General features: G+C 35.5%; 1 protein-coding gene across 1 annotated transcript in view; it reads right to left on the reverse strand.

Annotated features, from left to right (window-relative positions):
- Window positions 1-4,977: 4,977 nt before the first annotated feature.
- Window positions 4,978-18,880, reverse strand: part of LOC110373863 (solute carrier family 7 member 14) — a 146,495-nt gene continuing 132,592 nt past the window's right edge. The window contains exons 13-20 of the mRNA XM_064036975.1: window positions 11,990-12,054; window positions 11,470-11,564; window positions 9,681-9,824; window positions 8,432-8,603; window positions 7,618-7,745; window positions 7,031-7,232; window positions 5,935-6,051; window positions 4,978-5,092 (exon numbers count right to left, since the gene is read on the reverse strand). Of these exons, the coding sequence (XP_063893045.1) occupies window positions 4,993-5,092; window positions 5,935-6,051; window positions 7,031-7,232; window positions 7,618-7,745; window positions 8,432-8,603; window positions 9,681-9,824; window positions 11,470-11,564; window positions 11,990-12,054 (1,023 nt within the window). The 3' untranslated portion in view covers window positions 4,978-4,992. The remainder of the gene's footprint in view (window positions 5,093-5,934; window positions 6,052-7,030; window positions 7,233-7,617; window positions 7,746-8,431; window positions 8,604-9,680; window positions 9,825-11,469; window positions 11,565-11,989; window positions 12,055-18,880) is intronic.

Genomic DNA, 18,880 nt, shown 5'->3' on the forward strand with positions numbered 1-18,880 from the left:
CATGCACATAGTCTCGAATTTCAGTTGTTTTTTCGAACTTACAATAACAATAGTAGTCATTTGTTTAGCTACTACGATAATCGCGTGTTTTACAATATACTATCCATTTTCTAAGTCTTGTTGTCAACATTTCTATCTTCCCTTCCTCAATGTTACAACAGTATTTGATCTTAATTTCGTCATCTCTCTCGAAAGACCTGATTGCGCTGCTGCGGTCCGGAGCGGCGACAGCAGAAAGTGAAATTAATCTAAATCATAGACAGTGTGCATAAATAATTAATAATTACGACTATAGCTGAAAAAACCGCATCTAGTTGTATGGTTCGTCATCGTCTAAGCTTGTAGCCCTTCCCAACTGTAAGTTAATACATTACTGTTGGGGTCGGCTTAAAGTCTTACCCGAGGCGACAGAGTACCAGTGTTTGACAAGGAGGGATTGCCTACCACACCTCCTCAACCCAGTTACCCGGGCATACCGATACCCTTGGTAAGACTTTTTCAGAATTCCTGGCCTCAGATTACCTGTAACGACTGCTAAAGATGTGAGTATGACAGCCGGGACCTACGGCTTAACGTGCCATCCGAAGCACGGGGTATCTCGGCATGACAGGATGGTCGCCCATCCACGGACCGACCGCGCCAAGCGTTGCTTGACTTTATGATCGATCGATCTGGTCGGCTTTGTCTTAGCCACCTCTGACTCCTAATCCTATAGTTACTTATATCTAATATATTTTGAGATATGTTTTTGAGAACTGGTAATTTTTTGAATTTTAAGTAAGCTCTGACTTACTGAATTTTGAATTATTTCGAGTGTCGAGAAATCTACGAGAAAATATGCGTTTCACCTCAAACATGCTGTAAACTCGCAATCTCAAAAACATATCCCCGTAGAATCAGCTATAGCCGTAAGAAAGTTCAACTTATATTACATAACTTAAAACATAGGTACTTAAATACTTAAAATTAACACAATAAAGTAAACATAGAGATCAGTATGTAGGCAAATTAACGAATACCCTTATGTCTTCTAAAATAGGAATGTCTTTAAGCGATGCGAATTATGGATACAAACGACAATCTCTAATTTTTATATATTTTAGGTGACTTGACACAGTTTGACCATGTTCTAGTTAAAATTCAGATCTTGATACTTAGCACAACCTATACCGGGTGCAGAAAGATGGTGTGATGCAGTTAGAAATTGCCAGTTTGTACTTGAACAACTACAGAGCAGGTAGGTATATTATGCTGAATGGGCCCTGAAGAGTGCAGTCTCGGTTTTCGAGCCCTTTGGCAAATTCGTATCGATGTCATTTTTACTGCACTAGCTTCTTTTAATGGTGGGCTTGCGTTTGACCACTATTTCTTCTGATGGTAAGCGAAGATGAGGTCGAAGATGGATCATGCTTGCCCAAAAGCAACGATGAAGTTTCGCGATAAATGATGGAGTGTATCACGTTATATCCTCTAGTTGTAATGAATGTACTACATATGGTATACTTATAGAGGTACCTACTAGACTTCTAGAAGGTACGTTCCCAAAACTCATTCAGCCAATACACCAGCTTAATCCTGTGTCCGAACATACATACAACCGTCACGGACGACAGAATCCCTCGTGATTAATACAGCAGTGCATGGATAACTCGGTTATATATGGGGAGAACATCGATTCGGCACTTTAAAATACACCTGCACGATCTCCACTAAAGGCCAAGGGTGATCCGTATATAACTAACAAACAAAATTCGCGACAAAACCGGTTTTAACCAGCTCTACTGTCCCCGTGCCTTCAATGTAAACCTTTCAATGTATTTTAAAGCTTAGAGCACACTGTGTGTATTGTAGCTTTCGTTTCTGAAGATATAACTTCGTTTTAGGTACTAAATAGATTGATTCAGATATATTGCCCGTCAGGACTGCCGATATTAATATGTTTTTACCAGTCTCAAAGCCAAAATAGTACCTTAAGTAATTTCAATGGATAGTTTGCTGACTGCTTTATCCATTCTATTTTCTGAGCAGAACGGTGGTAAAGCACGGGCTTCTCGTTGAATAATTTGGATGTTATATTACGCCTCACTTTGAACAAATATTCTATTATCGAATTTAAAATTTTGATTAAAATTTTTCGTGCTGCGGCTACACACAGTCTGCCCTACGCTTAACACTGTAATACTTATCTAAAGGTATAATATGCTTAACAACACCATTAATTATGACTTATATTAGTATCCTTCGTATCAACAATTTATAATTAAAATTCCAAGTAGGTACTATCTATGAAAATAATTAAAATCATATTTGAGCGTCATAATTTTGTTAGCGAATCCGAATTCTATGTTAAATAATAATGGTGCTTGCGTTGAAATGTACCAATATTTTGATAAGTAGCTGGTTATAGTGTAGCAGTAATTTTTACAAGATGTTTCTCTAGTATGAACAATGCTTGGTCATTAGCATGTTTTTAGAATATATCATTAGAAATATTCAAAGGAAATTCAGTATAATACAGATAGCAATTTCCTTCCCATACGGTGTTCTGCGGAACTGTCTACCCAAACCAACATCCTAATTTATGTTTTTATAATGTTACAAAACAAAATATACCTAAATACTATTGTAAATAGGTAGTATAGTTGGCTATAATTTCGAGTAGTGACGTTTGTGATTCCGTCCCGTCACTTTAAAATAAAACTGAATTTTATGTACCTAATAATTAGGTATCGCGTGAGATCATTGATCCTGCCATATAAAGTGCTTCTTCGAACGAGAAGAACAAATGACAGTTTTAAATTTATAAATATCCTAACAATACCATTACAAATCAAGTCATTTCAAGTTTAGGTTTATACTTATGCCCTTGAAAAAGCCAACAATTACTAAATAGATCAACATTAACAAATTTTTATTATAAAGGTCTAATGATTTTTGATAGCCAAAGGGAATTTTGCAATGAGTTTTTTTTTACTTAACCTAGAACGTAAATAAATGTATCTACTCGCGAAAATAATCGTGACGTATGAAAACGATGCTCCTGATATGAATTTTTAAAAATAATATTAAAGTAACCCCTGTTTTATTTTTTGTTTAAAGCGAATGTATAAAAAGCGACTAGTATAAAACAATATACAAAATACATGAGACCTAAATTATATTTTATCTACAGTCAAATATTTGCACCTTTTAGTCGAATTTCCGAAAACCACCCCAACAAATTTTGCTCACACAGGAATAGAAGACGCAAATATTTTGATAATACAAGTATAATACAAGGAGCTACTACCTAGCTAATAATATAGGTAACTAGCCTAAACGATAAATACTGCGAATCATATATAAATACATACAGAATGAAGAGTTCTAAATATATTAAGTTTACAGTAAAAACATTACTTAAAATATCACATTTTTAAGAATAATTTTAGATAGATTAAAAACGAAACTTTAAATAAACATGACTAGAATAAATCTTAGGAATTTTGAGTAAATTAATATAAATACTTGTCAATAATAATTAACAAAAAATGGTACTTAACAACTAAATTATAAAGGTGCGTTTTGTGACGGTTGTGTGCCACCAAATTCGTACTAGGATGTGAAGTACGCATACTAAACCCCAAAGTAAACTTGGAAATTTTTCACCGATTATTTAAATTGATGTTAAATATGTCATCGGAACACGTCAGTGATTTTGATTTTTTCTAGAAGATGCTACCAAAGATTGGGGAAACCACACCTTTCTTCTATGAAACAAAATGAAAATTATAAAAAATAAATAAAAAACTATAATACTATACCATAAATATAAATATTCAACAACGTTTTGAGCTGCATAAAAATATTCTTACGTAACGAGAAACAGGTGAAAATGGATATAAAAATAATGAAGGTATTAAGTTCTTTAACTTAAGACAATATATGAGTTACAAAATAGGTACGACTATCTGTAGGTATATACAACTACGAAAAAGGTTGGTAACAAGAGAAAAACTTTTTGGTTTAACAATAAATAAGTATTGTAGAAATTCGCGTGATATGTTTAGATATATTAGAATTTGGAATAAAAAATACTATGAGAGGTATATTTAGAACCCCGTGCGTTGTCGACTAACAATTTTGTATGTTTTTGTATCTACCGAAGTGTAAAAAAGATGTATTCATAATGTCATCAGATATGTCTACCAATCACTTATAAATTTTGAATACTGAATGATATTGCCGAAATGTAAAAAACGCACGAGGTACAAAGTTAAAATCATTAAAATCAGTTTATATACTACATACAATAATTATACATGTATAAAGACGATACATAGTAGATAAATATTATAAATATATCACCGATAAAATACGTCTACAGTAAATGGCCAAGAAGTATAAATAACTTGATAAATATATTATGTACATAAACTACGCTACAAGTTTACATAAGTTGGTTATACTTAAAATTAATGCGTATAACGTTCGAACATTTGAAAATTTAAAGCTGGGTTCAGACATCGCGAGGCATTCATTCTTAATTACAGTTCTCGTATCTGGTCTTATAAATTGAGAATAGCTTCGAACATTCTCCGTGCATGGTCGTTGTTCACACTAAAGTCTAGAATTCCTTGTAAACTAGGACGTGTTGGCTCTTAATATTTGTAATGGCATAGTTGGTGTTAGCCAAAGAATGGCACGCGAGGCGATGTCTGAACGCGACTTTAACACACGCATTCTGGAACGGCATTCAAGAATTCGAACGAACCAATCGAATGGGTTCATTTAAGTTGATGTTCTAAAAAAAATGCTTGGATACCGTTCCGTTATACGTGATTTTACAAAACCGCGAAAACTTTACTAAAATCGAATTTAGAAACTTATATTAATGAAAATATACCGTTTACTATTACAGAATTTTCCGTGCGAATAAATATTAATTGGAAATAAATGGAAAAAAAATAGGAACTTAATATAAAAAGCCCGTTGTCTGTTGTCTGAGTAAGTTTATTCCCAGGTTGGGAAGGCGGCATCAGGATAGGCCCAGGGTGGTCGGCTGAGCGAGCTCGTGGTGTGAGTCGTGGTCGTATTCGTGTTCACGTCGTAACTGAAATTAGAATTAATAGAATTTTAGAGGACATCAATAAACGAAAAGTTTGTGTGGTAAAAAATTTGGTACCAAAAACGCAGACGCAGTTTTACAATATCTCGAAACAGTTATTGAAGGTCGACTCATAATAATTACCTATTGATGGTGTTCTGTAGGTTTTTAAAATAAATAACCTCAATTACGTTAAGAAAGTTCATTAATTTGTAAAAGTGCTAGTAATATTTATAGGTATAAGACATTCTGTCCATTTTTTTTTGCACAAGTTTGCATGAAAGAACATGCTGTGTGCAGTATATAATATAAAAAAAAAAAACTATTATTAAAAGAAGGACCTAAGCCTTTTCCTGTGCTATCAGTAACCTTAATTCGGAGCCTTCTCCTAACGGGTCCAAAAATCGTTGGACGGGTTAGAAGGATACTAAAAATGGTTATTTCCGTTGCCGTAACTCTAAAAACATTCCGTGTGACATGCAAATTATCCAACAGGTGTACTATTAGACTTCAAATACCAGACAATGGCATGATTCCTATACTTAATGTTTGTTTTCGGATCCACCTACCTATCTTTGGAAATCACTTTTACATATTTTTTAACCGTGTGTCGTGGGACCTTTCGAAATCTATCGCGACTCTGGTAATAAATTCCCAAAAGGAAAAACGATGGGTTTTTTACTAAAAATCTGACACTCGCTCACGCTGCTCCCACAGCGGGAGGGGTCATGTGATGACTTCTCCAAAAAGTTAGACAATTTTGAGGTGATCGGTGATAAAAGTGATGCCCAAAGACAAGCGATAATACCACCGAATGGAGAATACCAGCAAAACGTCCGCAAACTCACCGTGTCTCAGCCTGCCGGTACGTGGTCGGGTTATACGTGCTGGACGAGGGTGTCGAACCGAGACTCGACACAGGTTGCAAGTTAGATTCATGCCACGTAAGTAAAGAATTGTTATACCTGGAAAATGGTGTTAGTTCGTAGAATGGGTGCGGAGAAGTTGAAAATCTAGGGACCAGTTGCATCAAACATCGTTCTAAGGTTTTGACTGACTGAGGCTTTGACTGATAGCGGAAAATTCAAATGTAAATTGGTTTTTGATGTTTTACCTAAGTCATAATTTGATATGAGGCGTGATCGTATCAATCGCGGTCATAACATACCTCAAAGTAATTTTTGATTTCTCGTTTAACTACTAACTAAAACGAAAGTAATTTAAATCTAATTCGATGTATCATATATTTTGCATTAGAAAGATAATTAAGTATTTAACCTTAAGTTAATTAAGTATTCTTTTTTTTGTGGTATCAAGGCATAAATGGTGTTTTGATGCAACTGGCTAGTAATATAGTTTCTATAGATTCTAACAGTAAATGATAATCTTGGAAGAGGAACTAGTAATGTGGTGCAGTATGACTTCTGTGTGAACTTACTGCATTCCAGTACTCATTCACAAGGTTTACATTCTTTAACTATTTTCTAGATCAGTGTGTATATTTCTCACATTATTTAGGAGAGATTTATTTGGTTGTAAAAGACTTTGGTAAATGTGATGAAGAACACACTGATCTGTACTCGGTTATTATTAGAAACGATTCGTTTTGATTAGGTATATTACCATGTAAAACACCCTTTTCACATTGAGAGATTTTCTGAGCGGAAAAACTAAGCGAAATCTCGCGGTTCATTTGGGCGGTGTCACTTTCACAAAAAAGTAAAAATTCACATGACACCTCCCGTAAGAACCCAGCAGTATCACACGGATAAACTGAGCCGGAAACCCGCCAGTGTGAAAAGGCTGTAAGGCTGCCAAAAACAACTGCCCATTAGGAAAACAAATCGTTCCTTATTCATACAGTACGGATCACTAGACTATCAAGATAATCTAACATTCCTATTTCATTACCAACAGAGAAAACTCTTCATCAATGGTACTTACTCCATATTCCCATACAGTCCTTCATTGCCGTCTCCTTCGAAGATGTTTCTATCACCAGTGTGTCGAGAGCTGTGGGGAGAAGGTGGTGGTATTGTGGTGCGGTCCAGTGGGTTCGGCGGTGGTGGGGTTTCCGGGGGCGGGCCAGGCGGGTTGGTCTCCAGGGTCGAGTTCTTGATGCCGTATTTGAAGTACATGAACATCCCTGGAATGGAAAAACTGGTATTTTAGGAAGGTATTTTTTTTCTTTCAAAGTCAAAGGTTCTTATTTCAAAGAGGCATTTGCAGTCTCTCGTGACAGTTATTCAGCACGATTTATCCATTTCTGCAATTTGCTCCCCAAATCTCTTGAATGTTGCTGAAGGTGTTACGGAAGGAAAAACTATATCAAATCAGTGTATAGTCGTTCATCGCCCATTGGCGCCATTGTTCCACAGACTAACCCAATGAGGGACAGTCATTTTGATTATGGATAGCGGGACCCCTTGGATAAAGAAACTGTCCAAGTTTGTAACTGGAAACCATCTTCGCTTTCTAAATATTCACAACTTTTTCAAGCTTTTCTTCCCAGATATAGAGGAGGGTCTTACCAAGTATCATCCAGATGGTGAAGCGAACCAGGGTCAAGATGGAGAGGTTCAGGATCAGATAGATGTTCACAATGATGGCGATCGTCGGCACGAAGGGCAGGCCAGGGGTCGTGTAGATCAGAGCAACGCTGAAATCATTAAAAAGTGATTTAAGAAGAAGTATAAACATTGAATATGGTTGGGGAAAAGACCAGCTACTTCTTTCAGTTTTACTTAAGTACCCTGAGGACTTTAAGAACTGAAATGCCCTTCATTAGAGTGCTACTTCACTACCCAGATAAACAGCACCATAAGCCTATCCTTTTGATAAATGGGCTGACTAACACAGAAAGAGTTTTTAAAATCGGACCACAAGTTCCTGAGAGTAGATATTTTATACAAACTTTTATAAGGTTACGGGCGCTATCAGATCCTCGTTTTATTAGGAAATGTCTCCTTCTGCAAGAAGACTATCCATATTAGTATAATATACATACATAATACTACATCTGTACCCGCTGCAATGATCTGCCCTAGTTTAAACTTCAAGGTCACCTCTCACGGGCAAACTATCATTGTCTTTCATCAATTAATTAGTCAGGTTTGACCTAATTTACCTTAACTTGGCTTGTGTTCTAGCTTCTAACATTGACTATCCATTGATACTAATACTGTCGCCTCGTCTTACTGTCATGTTAGGCGAAATTTCTGATTGACTGATCAAGTCGAAAAGTTCAATTGTAGCTTTCATTTGCCATCGATCAAATTCAAGCAGCTAGTTTCCAAATAGCACCATGACCATATACATAAAACAAGTATTTCAAATCTTTCTTACCGGTTCTGTGGCTTCCTAGAGATCATGAGCAGGATCGCGAAGATGGCCAGCATCAGCAGTATCATGGACACGTTGGTGAAGGTCGAGGTGCCAGGGCTTCCGTAAGCGGCGAACAGGTCGAAGATGATGATCAGGAGATACATGATGCCGACTGACTTGATCACGTACATGCCTGGTAAGAACAGTTGGGAATTTAGTAAGACTGTTTGGAAGATGGTGTGACTTCTAGTATGAACGTAAGTAGGGGCCATCCCCCGCATAAATGTACTGTGCATAATAGAGGAGAATCAGATTTGAAACCCATTCACGGACCAGTCGTCTTAAGCACGTAGGCTTGAATGGTCATCCATAAAACGAGATTCTACCGGGTACGTACTCTGTGAAAACCAATATCTGGTCTGCTCGCTCTTGCAGTAACTCTTTCAGTAATAAGTAGCGTGTGAACATTTCTAAAATATATGCGATAAGTTTATAACAAGTTTTTCCAATCTATTCTTGAAACACGACGCGATTTAAAAAGAAAATATAATGAAATGGTTAGCAGTCCTTAAACGGACCAAAAGTAACTAACAACTCAAAAGATGATACAATAATTCAAATAAACCACTATTGCTAACCGATTCAAAGTAATATGATTTCTCCAAAACGATGAGTTTTAAACTTTCAACAGTAAACGTTCAAACTGTTCGTTCGTTGTTACAGGGAAAGTTATATCATTGTTTCACGAGCTAGAAAGTTCGACAGTGGCGCCAAACTATGTAGACAGTTAAAAATGTATGAAATCCGCGGTGTAGACGAAACGTTGACAAGTACTATCATCCGAGTTAGTGTTTTTCTTGGATTTATTAACATTGTCTATATGGATAGCGCCCGAAGTTTTGGTTTGATGTAGTTTTTTTGCTAATGAGGTTTAAGTTTTCAGCAGATCATCCTACTTAGTTTTGGAAATGAGATTTATTTAATCTTTAACCTTTATTTAATCAATTTTATTTAGATTGTCCCGCCAAAATTATCGACGAATAAGTGGTTGAATGACACATAAAAAAAAATAAGTCCCTAAAATATGTAGTTACAAAGACAGTGCGTCATAATGAATATCCTCACATCTTGAACAAACCTTTCAATCTTAGAATATCAGTAGATAACTTAAGCTAGCAGCATTGTTTTGACTGCGCGACTTGGGTACTAAAGAGCGTTCACGCATTTCTCGCAACCTGTATAAATTGGCTTTAATAACCACGGTACTCACCGCTATGCTCCGTAGCAGGTCCACAATCAATCCAGGGGAACAGCCCAGGACAGAGGTAGCTCATGGACTGCAGCTGCCGGGACAGTGCGCCGAAGAACCGGCTGCAAGCGGTGTTGCTGCCTGAGGACCCGCCTCCAACTGCCGCTGTTGATGGAGAGGACAATTGTATAGCTTTGGTCGCCTTTGCAACAGCTATTTTAGGTTCCTTTATGGTTATGTACTGGGTTATGTTTTGTAAATTTTTGGTCTGTCTCATGGAAGTTATGGATAGATGTTTTTTATAAGATATGATGTCTATTTTTTTGACTTTTATTTTATTTGCCATTACTTCCGAAATGAAGATTTCCTCTAATTAGAGCGTTGTATGATTTTCAGTTGAATTGTGCATATGCATGAGAGTAGTACTACGCTTTGCATCCAAGCCACGATTAAATGTCTCGCAGCATTAACGCTCCTTATTTTTCTTAACGTTTTATGATTTTCAGTTTGCCGATTCCTTTAACCGATTTACTGACTTTATGATTTTTTTCATACGTGGGCCAACTAAGATACGAGTGTGCTCAGAAATCTAGAAGCCACTGAGGCAAAACTAAAACCAATTCTAGGTACCTAATCCTGTCATATCCAGGTCTTCCCAAAAAAAAAAGAAATCTTTGGAAGATTTCCAAACCGACAGATGGTAAGATTCATATAAAATATCTATATTACTATTCAGTACATCTGGTTAGACTGGAAGCCGACCTTAACCTTATTACGAACGCGCTGAGAAAGTCGAAATAATTGAGTTGGAAGTCGGCCCGTAATAGATTAGTTCAGAACTACTAATTTTATTTAGTTTTGCTTATGAATTGCTCTCTGTTATAAATGGTTTAGTTAGAGCACACTGGAAACTAAAAAGTTGGCCGACAGTTGGAATTTTTTTTAAGGAAATCAAGTAAATCTCTGTTGCTGTGTAAGTTTTCAGTCGGTCTCATACCTGCTAAATACCTGATCTTTGTAATGTGCGTACTACCATTCATCTTCATACTAATTTATGAGCCCAAACAAACTATCGGCCGACTAAAAGTTTGCAGTGTGTGTACTTTTAATGTTATTATTTCATGAATAATTTTGATTTCAGGTTTTGAGTGTTGACCTAAACACTAGTGAAATAATTATTTCATGTTTATTATCGCCTTATTGTTTCAAAGTGTTGATCGACTATTGTTGCCGATTTTACATTCTTTGTAACCAATTGAAAACCGATTTTGAAAATGTATGATTAAAATGATGTAAACGTTTTAATGAAAACTGTTTTCTATAGAACCTACCTGCTTTAATTTTAAATAATTTATTTAATTTCAAAAGAATATTCGGTTTAAATTATGAAATTATAGGCGTTCGTGGAATTTATAATTATGAAAATTAATTAATATTTATTGATGAAAATTCTCAATAAAGTACAGATTAATTTAATTCAATACAGAAATTGAAATATTCATATGAAATTTTAAATTATAATTATTTCCAAATAGCAAAAATATTAATTAAAATCTTCGCGAGGTAAAGAGGATTAAAATATTATTGACGAAATATTTTTCATCATAATTTTATTATTGGTACCTACCATTTCAATAATAATTATTCATATTACACAATAAAAAACAGCTGTCCTATTTACATAATAATTAACCATACTAAATAAAAAATCGCAATGCAACCCACAACTATATTTTCATAATTGCAGCAAGAATTTGCACTCTCTACCAAAAAAACTTGAGCTAGTATAAAAACTAAAATAAATACATACCATAGTAATTATTCTCATTATTAGAGTTGACCAGGAAGGTGTCATCACGGTACTCTTCGCTCTCATCATGCAGAGTGTCATCCGAATCAGGGGAGCTAGAAATATTCACACATTTAGGGTTCCGCTAGAAATACACTCAAAACCTTTGCAAGAATTTACTTGACAAGACAAAAAAAGAAAGAGCTTTTGAGATGGTTTTAAGGTGCTCCTTCACTGGTATCATATTGCAATTTAGATTTGATTTTTAACTGTAATATTATAGATGAAAAATCAAGTCAGTTGAAAAATCTATCACAATTCACCTACGGTGTGTCATTTATGCAACTTGTAACCTTTTATTGTCATTTGTGACATCATAATTCGTGCAATTATCAGTGAAGGAGGACGGCGAGCAATAATTTTCCCTAAGCCAGCGCATAGCCTACATCTAAACATATTATCTATACATATATAAAAAAATATAATCGGCCGGCCTTTCGCTTAATGCATTTTCGCAAGAAATTCGCAGTGTGCATGTTACCTTCTGGTGACTCGGCGAACCATGACGCGTTGACTTGGTGGCATAATGTGGGTCGATGCGTGTGCCTGAAAAGAAAACATAGGTTCAGCTTTGGTCTAAGGGGAGTCTATGTTGTAGTTTATTGAAATGTAAAGAATTTTTAAGGTACTGAACCAAGCATAAAAAAAAACTCTTCTAGATCGTTTTGTTTTTATTCACCGGTCAATGAAAGTAAAAAAATGATAAGAAATCATTACGTAAGAAAAAGTGCTATTGACTTATTACCTAACGTTCTAAAGCTTATAACAACCCCTTTTCCATTTATGTACGTAATTTACATTAAAATTAATTTGTAAAAAATGTTTGAAATTTTAAGAACAACCCTATCAATTTTATTGCCTGCAATATTTTACCTTAACGCTTAAAACATGACTTATCTCAAAGAAAACATGATTGAGTGCGGATCAAACAATTTACGTATACCCACATTATTGTGTTTACATTACCCACATATACGTTACGTTTACGAACCTGTTAAATATATTAAAATATACGCTGTTCTATTGTTTATCATAATCGAGGGTTCAAGTAGGGAATAATAAAAACAAGAAGGTGCTTTTATAAAGTTTGACCCGACTGTCTGTCTAGTAAATGGGTTATGTTTCTAGAGAGTATTTTTATGTAGCGTAGACTTTCCTAGAAAAAAAATGTGTATATACTATATATTATATCAAGAGAATATTATCTAAGTAATTATTGTAAACCTGGAGATATTGTACCAACACTTGTAGATATTTTATAAAAGTACTGAATATTAATTAAAACTATTCCCACTTTGTAAAACCTGTTACGTTATTAATAAACTTGCATCCAAAAACATATCAAATAAATAAAGATTATTACATCACCTTCAACAACTAGGCACTACCTCTTTATACTCCCCATGAGGTAAACATGCCATCAACCAGGCATAAATTCAGCCCAAACAAAAGGCATTTCATTCCATTGTCACAAAGTAAAACCAATATCCTGGCCACTACTACCTTCAAAGCGACCATATTTATTTAACATTACAAACATTCACTGGGCCTTATTACGTCCAAAATCAATGTATGAAACGAACTCAAAGGGTTGGCTTCCATAAATTTGCCTTTATCCGCGCTCGAAACAAAGGTATGTCAACGTAGTGCACCTGTCTGTTTGTATTGCACTGGTGTATATATTTGTTTAGTGCGTATATGAGCCTGTTTACTGCAAACCTTTACTCGACATTTCATTGTCCAGAGGCTATTTAACCAAGGTATTTCGCTATAAACTGCACTCAGCAATGGATGACAAAATCTCTTTGAGGGTGAATGAAATTCGTGGACACGAACCCCTTTTGTAAATGTACGGCCAATTTTCGCGTGGACTATTTTATCATTTTTTTTGCAACGGTCAAAGGAACGCTACAGTAAGTAAAGAAATCAATTTCGCCAATAATTTCTGGAATATTTAACATTGATAAAGAATCGAACGAAAAATATGAAATCTTTTATCTTCATTATTTCGAGACAAAGGTCACTGGAGTTCAATTTTCAACTTTATTTCGTCTTGCCAAAGGTCATTTTTCCATTGACATTATTAAGGCCGTTAACAGTTGTCGGTTTACGTAATCCGATTACAAGTAACAAAGGGAGGAAAATTATGAAATTCTAAAATAGAATTTGGCAAACGCAAAATTATCTCAATACAGGTAAATAAGGGCCGAGCTTAATTTCAACCACTTATACTGAATTTCCCGTTTCTCAAAATGTGCTTTAATGATGGTGAAAGATAATGGTGTTTTCAGGCATACTGATACCAGATGATAAGAAAATTTTGGTTACCAAAGTACAGTAAAAAATAAGAAAAATACCTCTGAAATACCTAATCTGCCTTGAGCAAGTTCTTAAAGTCTTAAGTCTCTGAGTGGGGAGGTTAAGTATATTTACATACATAAAAAGAATTAATATTAATACCACATACTATGCATAGTGAAACGCGCTTAGTTCCTCAGTCCTACTTTACTATATATCATCAGTCTTCGGCCAAATGGTTGGGTTAGCCATAATTTAGGCGACGACCAATTTCATTAATCACTCAAGCCGTGGTTCTCGGGTAATTAAGTCTTTATTAATACGGACTGCTTCGGAATGCGTGGTTTTAGTCTTCAGTGTAATAATCGTTTTGGTTACGTAATCATTACGAATTTAATTTTAAAGATATCTTGATAATCATATCTGTGTAATTCTGGTTTTTTTAAGTAGGTATGGCTTAACTCAAGTAGAAAGCAAAGTTATCAATTATTTATATTATGAACGCAAAAGTAACACTGTCTGTCGCGCTTTCACACCAAAACTACTGAAGCGATTGACATTTTAAAATTCGATACACAGAAAGTCCAGAGCCTGAAAGAGGGTGTAGGCTACTTTTTGTCCGAGTGCAGAAATTATTTATCTCGGAAAGCGAATAAAACCACTGGGAACCTTACTTACTACATAATATTGGCCAAGCACTTTTGTATCTTAAACTTCGTGGCAATCAATAAAGCTATTTTCTTACCACAATCTATCGATGTCCAATAAATGCAAGTTAAAAATATTTTTGTATATAAGTACTACATTATGAGACACTAGCCGTTTTCCCGCGGTTTCACCCGCGTCCCGTGGGAGCTACTGCCCGCACCGGGATAAAATATAGCCTATGTTACTCGCAGATAATATAGCTTTCTAATGGGGAAAGAATATTTAAAATCGGTCCAGCAGTTTTTGAGTTTATCCATTACTACCAAACAAACAAAGTTATCCTCTTTATAATTTTAGTATAGATAATTAGAAACGCAGCAACTCTCGCATGTCAACTACTAATCAATGTGGATGCAAGTACCTTTTAGTTCCAAAAACAATAACTAGCTAAGCATTTGCTTGTTTTATTTCAAAGGGTGGGGTAGAACAAGTTTCTAAAGGGGGTGTGAAGCAATATTACTAAGTGGAAGAAGATAAATGACTGCGCAGCTATCGACTATTTCTCAATGGACTTCATATTCGCGCCGGTAATTAATGTTTTAATATTATTTGAAGTATTCTTCTTCAATTCTGCTTTTCTGTAGATTTATTTATTTATGAGATGGGCTATGGTGAGAAGCCTGACTATGGGTTGAGATGCGGTCGGTTAAGTCCTCTTTAGCTTCCTAGATAGTATACAATTTTTCATGAAATCACTCAACGTTTAATTTCATAACAATCGCTAGTACCCTAAAAAGGTTGCAGTGAGTTCTAATACCACAAAATTCCATTTTCTAACGAAGCGCAAGAAAAAATCTACTTTATTGTTTCAGGGCCTAAAATTGCGGATTTTCTTGATGTTCGGAAAGGATCGTATATGCAGTATTATATAGCAAACCATTGACTTCTACTGATTCAAAGGATGACCCGTGAAACCACGCTACACCTTTTTTGTCACCAGGAATGTGCCTCGTGAAAAATCGAGCAGGAATTTTGCTCGTGTGAGAGTCCTTTTGGTGTGGCAGACCACATTTTTGACTGACTAGATATTAATCAGGGTAGTAGCAGGGTTCGATTCCAGATCAAGTAACCAATACAACTGTTCTAAGTTCGAATGCACTTTCTAAGTATATCTTGGACACCAATGACATTGTTTCGGATGGCACGTTGAGCTGTAGGTCCCGGCTAACATTGGAACATCTTTGGCGGTCATTACGGCTAGTCAAAAGAAGTAGAATTGTGTAGGCTATTGTATGGATGGCCTAATATAGTACATAGGTATATGTACATATACCTAGTTCACTAATATACGCTTAATTAATGTAATATGATTGTAGGAACAGTATCCGCAGTATATTGGAGTAGTATTGGATAGGAAATAAGCTGGCTTACTGTAAATGGAAACACTCAGCTTTACCTATATGTGTAATGGGTTTATAATTACACCTAGTCTGATTGCATGGTATATTAATAGGTAAAGCTAGTATTTAGTAGGAAAAATTCCTATTAGTAACAGGTATCTGTGTATGTTAAAAAAATGCTAATATCATGTACCAAAAATAACTTTTGTTTTATTTTGTCTAATTATATTGCTGTCCAATCCATTGAAGGCGGGGACTGAAGACGTCAGATAGGCAGTCGCTCCTCGTAAAACACTGGTACTCAGCACCCGGCTAGACTAGAAGCCGACCCCAACATAGTGGGGAAAAGGCTAGGCACATGACATTTAGGACATTAAAGTAAGAAATTATAAGACCAAAGCCAACACACAGCCCTACAGATAACTTTATACTTACATAGCTATGTATATTATCTCAGTAAGCTTATCGAAATCTTTTAACGAAAGAATGTTCGGAACAACAAAGTTTTCTATCCTATCGTCTTAGAAGTATCTGCAATGAATTTTAAACTTCAACTAAACTCTTCCGGGAACGCTTTGAAAGCTATTTAAGTGATTTGAAAGAAAAATGCAATGCTATTATAAAAGTTTAACTAGTGCATCACATATGTAAGATGGAAATCGTGACTAGTATGATAGGGAATAGTGAATGTGACTCATATTATAAATGTGAAAGTAACTCAGGCTGTCTAACAGGCTAAAACTAATTTAAGAAAATTGGTAAGCATTTCTATCTATTGTTTATGCTTTCATTGTTGTTAATAGGTAAGGAAAATAGCATGCTAGCATGCGCCAGCGACTTGTGGGAATTGCTTTGCACATAGTCCATTGCTATGTCCATTCTCATTAGGCATTTCATAAGTCTTAGCGGGGCCCAGCAGGGCCAAGGCCTGCCGGGGCTGCGAGATTGTTCGAAAGAGTTACCGCGGCCCTGATACATAAAAGGCCTCCGACGGAACACGACGGGTTTTAGTCAGTAAGAGTCTGACACTCCCTCACCGCTGCTAACTCACAGCGGGAGGGGTCATTTGATGATTTTTGAAGTCGTTAAAAAAAAGACATTTCATAAGTACCTACCAAATTTCATTTACATCTGTGCAGTAGTTTTAACGTGAGAGCCAGACAGACAGGAAGACTTATTTGCCTTTAATATTAACCACGATAAGACTGGCCTAACAAAATACTCGCGTATATAAAGGTCACCGGTAAAAGCTTATGAAGTTCAAAGGTGATGTGTGGGCGTTACTCTGTGTCCCACACATTTAGTGGAAAACACACTTAAACATGCACCTCTATAGGATGGGGTTAAAATCTATTTTCATATGAGTTTGTTCGATGTATATCTACATAGATAGGTTAATGTGTGTGTTACTTTAACCGACTTTCCAAAAAGAAGGACGTTATCAATGCACATGATTCACAAAAACCGCCAGGTTAGGTCTTCATGTACCGAGCCTTTTTTTGGGTCGGCTTCCAATCCAATCGGATGCAGCTGTGTACCAGTGTTTTACAAGGATCGACTGCCTATCTGACTTCCTCAACCCAGTCAACCTAATACCCATTGGTAAGCCTGGCTGGCAGACTTGCTGGCTTCTAACTACTACTAATGATTATCAAGGATGTTAACTGACAGCCGGGACTATTTTTAAATTTCTTTGAACTAAAGATAACATAACAAATACAGTACAAAAAATGCAATAAAACCGATCATTCGAGACATACATACAGCAATGTGGACGTTTAAGTGAAATAAAAGCCGTTATCGACAACATAAAGTGATATTACGCTTCGTAATGTAACTGCTTTAGATTCCATTTGTCTGTTATTAAATAGAAGGAGCTATGTGTTAGATTGTCACTTGTTCCAATGTACGTAGGGACGTGTTGCAATTGGAATGCTGATAGATGTGATAGGCTGATGATTAGCGTAAGGATAGAAAGGAATTTGTCTTTTAGATAAAGATATGTTTATAAAAATTTGTGAAACTTTTCGTTGTAATTTTATAACTTAAGAACGGGCTCACCTATGCAAACTAAAGTTTAGGCTTTGTTTGGATAATTTAGTTGGTTAAATAAATTCATAGTTGTTATAGTGTTTACTCGTATTTTAAAATGTATTAGTGCAGAGAGATTTTGTTTAAATGATTAAAATTAGATTTTGTATTAGATAGATAGATAATAAGGTTATAAAAGAATTTACGAAAAGGACAAGGTACTCAGTTCATCTGTGTTTTGTTTTTTTTTTTACATGTTTGCTATTACTCGAACGATTTAGTTTGCCAAGTCGGTGACAAAACACAGTGGCAACTCAGTTATACCGGCTTATAGAGCTACGTAAAAGTTTTTTTTTTACATATTTTTTACAATAAATTCGCCAACTATAAAATATTCGATCATAAAGTGAAATTGATGGGTAAATTGGCCAGCAACGCGGTGCAGATATAAATAATATTCATGTGCAGTGAATAATAAAATTTTGCAAGCGCCATTTTATGGCCCAAATTTTATCATCGAAAGGATATTGGAACAATTATTTTTATAGACAGTTTTTTTAAATAATTTTAAAAAATAAAATAAAGGTAATTGCTTCTGTTACGGTTAAATTCTGATACACTTTTAAGCATTTTTGAAAAAAAAAATATATGCCCGATCCAGCCGAGTAACACGCAATGCAAGACTAATTTAGCATACCCAGTAAAGACTATACAGTTGGTATCATGGTTAGAAACAAATACTTTTTAAAGAAAATTGTGAATTCAATCATATTTAGTCGGTCTGATACCGTCTAAATACCCGAGCGTCACACGCATACGCGTTCTACCATTCATTTCCATACTGATTTATAAGTCCGAACAAACTGTTAGCCAACTAAAAATTTTCTCTAGTGCTCTAGTGTCAAAGGGTGTACGGTACAAGAACTGAGTGCCAATCAAGTCTAAAAAGGCCGCTTTCAAAAGGCAGGACACCTTTGTGTTTGCAATAAAACCGA

Source organism: Helicoverpa armigera, chromosome 1 (assembly GCF_030705265.1).
Source record: "Helicoverpa armigera isolate CAAS_96S chromosome 1, ASM3070526v1, whole genome shotgun sequence".
NCBI lineage: Eukaryota > Metazoa > Arthropoda > Insecta > Lepidoptera > Noctuidae > Helicoverpa > Helicoverpa armigera.